The following is a 7,192-nucleotide window of genomic DNA, read 5'->3' on the forward strand; positions in this document are numbered from 1 at the left end:
GATGATGATGATAATGATGATGATGGATACGTAGCCCACAACTCGCATCACCATGAAGCAACATGGGAGTTGTAGTCTTTTAATATACAGTAGAGTCTCACTTATCCCACACTCACTTATTCAACGTTCTGGATTATCCAACGCATTTTTGTAGTCAATGTTTTCAATACATTGTGATATATTATAATGTAATACAATATAATAATAATACAGTATTATAATTGTATATTACTAGCTTTGCCCGGCCACGCGTTGCTGTGGCTTATGCTTTCAGAGTGTTGTTCTTTATTTACTGTCCTGATTTTGGAGATTATATTGTTCTGTATTATTATATCACAGTAATTATTACATATTATATTTATAATCTTATATTATCTGCTTAGAACTGGATTATATGAGGCCCCTTCTACATAGCTGTATAAAATGCACACTGAAGTGGATTATATGGCAGTGTGGATTCAAGATAATCCAGTTCAAAGCAGATAATATAAGATTATAAATGGGTTATATGGCTGTGTGGAAGAGCCTTGAGACTACACTGCCATATAATCCAGTTATAATCAGATAATCTGTATTTTATAGGCAGTGTGGAAGAGGCCTAAGTGAGGCCTAACTCTGCCTGTCCCCTGGGCTGAGTGAGTTGCTAGGAGACCAAGTGGGCGGAGCTTAGCCTTCTAACTGGCAGCAATTGGATAAAAACAATTATTCTTCTCCCTCTAATTAGGACTTTATTTTTCTTTTCTTTTTGTTGTATGAACGTAACGGCATGGATGAGGGGCTGTGCTGCCAAGTTTAGTGTTTCTGGGATGTGTAGTTTTGTTGTTTTGTCCTAGGCCGAAATTTCATTACCCTTTTATATATATAGATATGTAATATTACTAATAATATTGCAATATAGTACAATATAGTAATATATAATGTTTATATTGTGCTATGCTAATAATATAATATATTGTATATCTATATAACATTGATAATAATATAATGTAATACAATATAATAATAATACAGTATTGTAATTGTATATTATATTATATGTAATATTACTAATAATATTGCAATATAGTATAATATAGTAATATATAATACATACTTATATACATACAGTAGAGTCTCGCTTATCCAAGCCTCACTTATCCAAGGTTCTGGATTATCTAAGCCATTTTTATAGTCAATGTTTTCAATACATTGTGATATTTTGGTGCTAAATTCATAAATACAGCAATTACTACATAGCATTAATGTGCAATGAACTAGTTTTTCTATCAAATTTGTTGTATAACATGTTTTGGTGCTTAATTTGTAAAATCATAACCTATTTTGATGTTTAATAGGCTTTTTTTAATCTCTCCTTATTATCCAACATATTCGCTTATCCAACGTTCTGCCAGCCCGTTTATGTTGGATAAGTGAGACTCTACTGTATTTAGATGGGACTCCAGTTGCAACTCTGGGGACGATTGGTTTGCCAATTTGTTCAAAATACGTCCACATAAGGACACACGTTATTGTTGAAAAGGGAAAATGATGTCATATCCATTTGGCAAATGTGAATCTCCATGAACATGTGGAGACCATGTTTTGAAAACCACTAGTCACGGAAAGGTATGACCTTGTTAGAACAGGTGATATTCACAAGCATTCATGTAATCGCACACAGGTAATTCAGGTCTGATGCGAAAGGAGAATACAAAAAGGAGTCCTGCGTCTGAACATGCTCAGCACAATCACATGTCTATAGCCCCTTCCACACCAAAGAGGTACAGTCACACAATTCCCTAAAACCTCTTATTTCTTAAGACTTATTCCTAGAAATCCCGCTGAAATAACCTTTTTGTCCCAACAAAAAGAAAGCAACAATGGAGAATTTGCGGTTCAGCAAGACCCAGCATTCCTGGATTAGGCTTTAAAAGAAACCCTTCGTTAAGACAAGCAAAAGGCCGGGACATTAATTAACGGAGAGTGTCAACCATTCCCAGAAGGTGCAAACATAGCAAAGTTTGAAAACCACTTGAACTACCATGGCTCCATGTGATAGTATGCTGGGATTTGTAGTTTGGGAGGGAAAGCCGGAGAGATAAATTGGATGGATAGATGGATCAATTATAAATACAGATTGTGTTGGCGAAGGCTTTCGTGGCTGGAATCACTGGTTTGCTGTGAGTTTTCCGGCCTGTCTGGCCATATTCCAGAAGCATTCTCTCCTGACATTTTGCCCACATCTATGGCAGGCATCCTCAGAGGCTGTGAAGTCTTGGAAACTACACAAGGCTTACATACATTGTGTTGGCGAAGGCTTTCGTGGTTGGAATCACTGGGTTGCTGTGAATTTTCCGGACTGTATGGCCATATTACAGAAGCATTCTCTCCTGACATTTTGCCCACATCTATGGCAGGCATCCTCAAAGGCTGTGAAGTCTTGGAAACTACACAAGGCTTACATACATTGTGTTGGCGAAGGCTTTCGTGGCTGGAATCACTGGGTTGTTGTGAGTTTTCCAGGATGTATGGCTATATTCCAGAAGCATTCTCTCCTGACATTTTGCCCACATCTATGGCAGGCATCCTCAGAGGCTGTGAAGTCTTGGAAACTACACAAGGCTTACATACATTGTGTTGGCGAAGGCTTTCGTGGTTGGAATCACTGGGTTGCTGTGAATTTTCCGGACTGTATGGCCATATTACAGAAGCATTCTCTCCTGACATTTTGCCCACATCTATGGCAGGCATCCTCAGAGGCTGTGAAGTCTTGGAAACTACACAAGGCTTACATACATTGTGTTGGCGAAGGCTTTCATGGCTGGAATCACTGGGTTGCTGTGAATTTTCCGGACTGTATGGCCATATTCCAGAAGCATTCTCTCCTGACATTTTGCCCACATCTATGGCAGGCATCCTCAGAGGCTGTGAAGTCTTGGAAACTACACAAGGCTTACATACATTGTGTTGGCGAAGGCTTTCATGGCTGGAATCACTGGTTTGCTGTGAGTTTTCCGGCCTGTCTGGCCATATTCCAGAAGCATTCTCTCCTGACATTTTGCCCACATCTATGGCAGGCATCCTCAGAGGCTGTGAAGTCTTGGAAACTACACAAGGCTTACATACATTGTGTTGGCGAAGGCTTTCGTGGTTGGAATCACTGGGTTGCTGTGAATTTTCCGGACTGTATGGCCATATTACAGAAGCATTCTCTCCTGACATTTTGCCCACATCTATGGCAGGCATCCTCAAAGGCTGTGAAGTCTTGGAAACTACACAAGGCTTACATACATTGTGTTGGCGAAGGCTTTCGTGGCTGGAATCACTGGGTTGTTGTGAGTTTTCCAGGATGTATGGCTATATTCCAGAAGCATTCTCTCCTGACATTTTGCCCACATCTATGGCAGGCATCCTCAGAGGCTGTGAAGTCTTGGAAACTACACAAGGCTTACATACATTGTGTTGGCGAAGGCTTTCGTGGTTGGAATCACTGGGTTGCTGTGAATTTTCCGGACTGTATGGCCATATTACAGAAGCATTCTCTCCTGACATTTTGCCCACATCTATGGCAGGCATCCTCAGAGGCTGTGAAGTCTTGGAAACTACACAAGGCTTACATACATTGTGTTGGCGAAGGCTTTCATGGCTGGAATCACTGGGTTGCTGTGAATTTTCCGGACTGTATGGCCATATTCCAGAAGCATTCTCTCCTGACATTTTGCCCACACCTATGGCAGGAATCCTCAGAGGCTGTGAAGTCTTGGAAACTACACAAGGCTTACATACATTGTGTTGGCGAAGGCTTTCGTGGTTGGAATCACTGGGTTGCTGTGAATTTTCCGGACTGTATGGCCATATTACAGAAGCATTCTCTCCTGACATTTTGCCCACATCTATGGCAGGCATCCTCAGAGGCTGTGAAGTCTTGGAAACTACACAAGGCTTACATACATTGTGATGGCGAAGGCTTTCGTGGTTGGAATCACTGGGTTGCTGTGAGTTTTCCGGCCTGTCTGGCCATATTCCAGAAGCATTCTCTCCTGACATTTTGCCCACATCTATGGCAGGCATCCTCAGAGGCTGTGAAGTCTTGGAAACTACACAAGGCTTACATACATTGTGTTGGCGAAGGCTTTCGTGGTTGGAATCACTGGGTTGCTGTGAATTTTCCGGACTGTATGGCCATATTCCAGAAGCATTCTCTCCTGACATTTTGCCCACATCTATGGCAGGCATCCTCAGACGCTGTGAAGTCTTGGAAACTACACAAGGCTTACATACATTGTGATGGCGAAGGCTTTCGTGGTTGGAATCACTGGGTTGCTGTGAATTTTCCGGACTGTATGGCCATATTCCAGAAGCATTCTCTCCTGACATTTTGCCCACATCTATGGCAGGCATCCTCAGAGGCTGTGAAGTCTTGGAAACTACACAAGGCTTACATACATTGTGTTGGCGAAGGCTTTCGTGGTTGGAATCACTGGGTTGCTGTGAATTTTCCGGACTGTATGGCCATATTCCAGAAGCATTCTCTCCTGACATTTTGCCCACATCTATGGCAGGCATCCTCAGACGCTGTGAAGTCTTGGAAACTACACAAGGCTTACATACATTGTGATGGCGAAGGCTTTCGTGGCTGGAATCACTGGGTTGCTGTGAATTTTCCGGACTGTATGGCCATATTACAGAAGCATTCTCTCCTGACATTTTGCCCACATCTATGGCAGGCATCCTCAGAGGCTGTGAAGTCTTGGAAACTACACAAGGCTTACATACATTGTGTTGGCGAAGGCTTTCATGGCTGGAATCACTGGGTTGCTGTGAGTTTTCCGGACTGTATGGCCATATTACAGAAGCATTCTCTCCTGACATTTTGCCCACACCTATGGCAGGCATCCTCAGAGGCTGTGAAGTCTTGGAAACTACACAAGGCTTACATACATTGTGTTGGCGAAGGCTTTCGTGGCTGGAATCACTGGGTTGTTGTGAGTTTTCCTGGATGTCTGGCCATATTCCAGAAGCATTCTCTCCTGACATTTTGCCCACATCTATGGCAGGCATCCTCAGAGGCTGTGAAGTCTTGGAAACTACACAAGGCTTACATACATTGTGTTGGCGAAGGCTTTCGTGGCTGGAATCACTGGGTTGCTGTGAATTTTCCGGACTGTATGGCCATATTACAGAAGCATTCTCTCCTGACATTTTGCCCACACCTATGGCAGGCATCCTCAGAGGTTGTGAAGTCTTGGAAACTAGGCAAGGCTTGACTCCTTGCAAACTTCTCATTCCGGCTGCAAAAGTGTCCGGGTCACTCGTGCGCAAACCCTTCGCCGTACCAAATTAACGTTCCGGTGGTTAAGTGGCTTAATGATCAATTCTTCAGGACTGGCAAGAAGTCGGTTTCGGCCAGAGTCGGGGCTTCTTCCAAGACGATGCCGGCGGAGCAGGACTCGCACCTTGAAGCGGCTGCTTCGCCCCAGTTCAGCCTTTTGGATGTGGTTGTGGTGGTGGCCTACTTCGCCCTAAACTTGGCTGTCGGCATTTGGGTAAGAAGACCTCATCCCTCTCCTGTGCAGTATGATTATGAATTATATTGATTTATATGCTGCTTTTCCTCTCAAAAGTGATCTATATATTATTCAGACCTAAAGACTATAAGCACTAAAAATGAATTGAACGTAGACTTATCTAAAAAGGCATAGTTTGAATCCCGCTGAACATGCTGAGCTGCTGAACTTGCTGTCCGAAAGGTCAGCAGTCCGAATCCGAAGAGCGGGGGTGAGCTCCCACTGTTGGCCCCAGCTTCCATTAATTATAATAAAGTAGGTAGATTGCATACCTAATAATAATAGGGTATGTTCTATACCCAATAACTATAAGGTATATTGGATAACCAATAATAATAATAATAATAATAATAATAATAATAATAATAATATATTGCGGGTTAAACTGCTGAGCTGATGAACTTGCTGTCTGAAAGGTTGGCAGTTCCAGGGTGAGCTCCCGCTATTAGCCCCAGCTTCTGCCAACCAAGCAGTTCGAAAGCATGCAAATGTGAGTAGATCGATAGGTACCGCTCCGGCGGGAAGGTAATGGCACTTCATGTAGTCATGCTGGCTACATGACCTAGGAGGTGTCTACAGCCAACGCCGGCTCTTGGGCTTAGAAATGAAGATGATAATAATAATAAGAAAATATAATAATAATAATAATAATAATAATAATAATAATAATAATAATAATATATCGTGGGTTAAAGTGCTGAGCTGCTGAACTTGCTGTCTGAAAGGTTGGCAGTTCGAATCCGGAGAGCGGGGGTGAGCTCCCATTGTTAGCCCCAGCTTCTGCCAACCAAGCAGTTCGAAAACATGCAAATGTGAGTAGATCAATAGGTACCGCTCCAGCAGGAAGGTAATGGCGGTCCATGCCGTCATGCCGGCTACATGACCTTGGAGGTGTCTATGGACGACACCGGCTCTTGGGCTTAGAAATGGAGATGATAATAATAATAATAATAAGAAGAAGAAGAAGAAGAAGAATTGAAAATCATAATAATAATAAGAAGAAAATATAATAATAATAATGAGAAGAAAATATAATAATAATAATAATAATAATAATAATAATAATGAGAAGAAGAAAATATGATAATAATAATAAAATATAATAATAATAATAATCACAATAATAATAATAATAATAATAATAATAATAATAATAATAATAATAATAACAACAGTCCTAGACACTTGGGAAGTGTTCGGCATGTGATCCAATGCAACAACCAGCAGAATGTCTGCTGTGGACTCATCTTGTTGTGTTTCAAATAATAATAATAATAATAATAATAATAATAATAATAATAATAATAATAATAATAATAATAATAATAAACAATGTCAATAGACATTGAGAAAATCACGATCTGCCAACTGCAAAAGGCCACCCTACTGGGATCTGCGCGCATCATCCGAAAATACATCACACAGTCCTAGACACTTGGGAAGTGTTTGACTTGTGATTTTGTGATATGAAATCCAGCATATCTATCTTGTTTGCTGTGTCATACAATAATAATAATAATAATATTAATAATAATAATAATAATATCATACAGTCCTAAACACTTGGGAAGTGTTCGACTTGTGATTTTGTGATATGAAATCCAGCATATCTATCTTGTTTGTTGTGTCATACAATAATAATAATA

The 7,192-nt window shown here is 40.8% G+C and overlaps 1 protein-coding gene across 2 annotated transcripts in view; it reads left to right on the forward strand.

Moving 5' to 3' along the window:
* The first annotated feature begins 5,323 nt into the window (after positions 1-5,323).
* The window catches only part of slc5a10 (solute carrier family 5 member 10), a 90,835-nt gene continuing 88,966 nt past the window's right edge, over positions 5,324-7,192 (forward strand). For both annotated transcript variants that reach the window (XM_062964358.1, XM_062964359.1), the window contains exon 1: positions 5,324-5,525. In XM_062964358.1, coding sequence (XP_062820428.1) covers positions 5,412-5,525 — 114 coding nt within the window. In that variant the 5' untranslated portion in view covers positions 5,324-5,411. The remainder of the gene's footprint in view (positions 5,526-7,192) is intronic.

The sequence above is a fragment of the Anolis carolinensis genome, unplaced genomic scaffold (genome assembly GCF_035594765.1).
Source record: "Anolis carolinensis isolate JA03-04 unplaced genomic scaffold, rAnoCar3.1.pri scaffold_13, whole genome shotgun sequence".
NCBI classification, from domain to species: domain Eukaryota; kingdom Metazoa; phylum Chordata; class Lepidosauria; order Squamata; family Dactyloidae; genus Anolis; species Anolis carolinensis.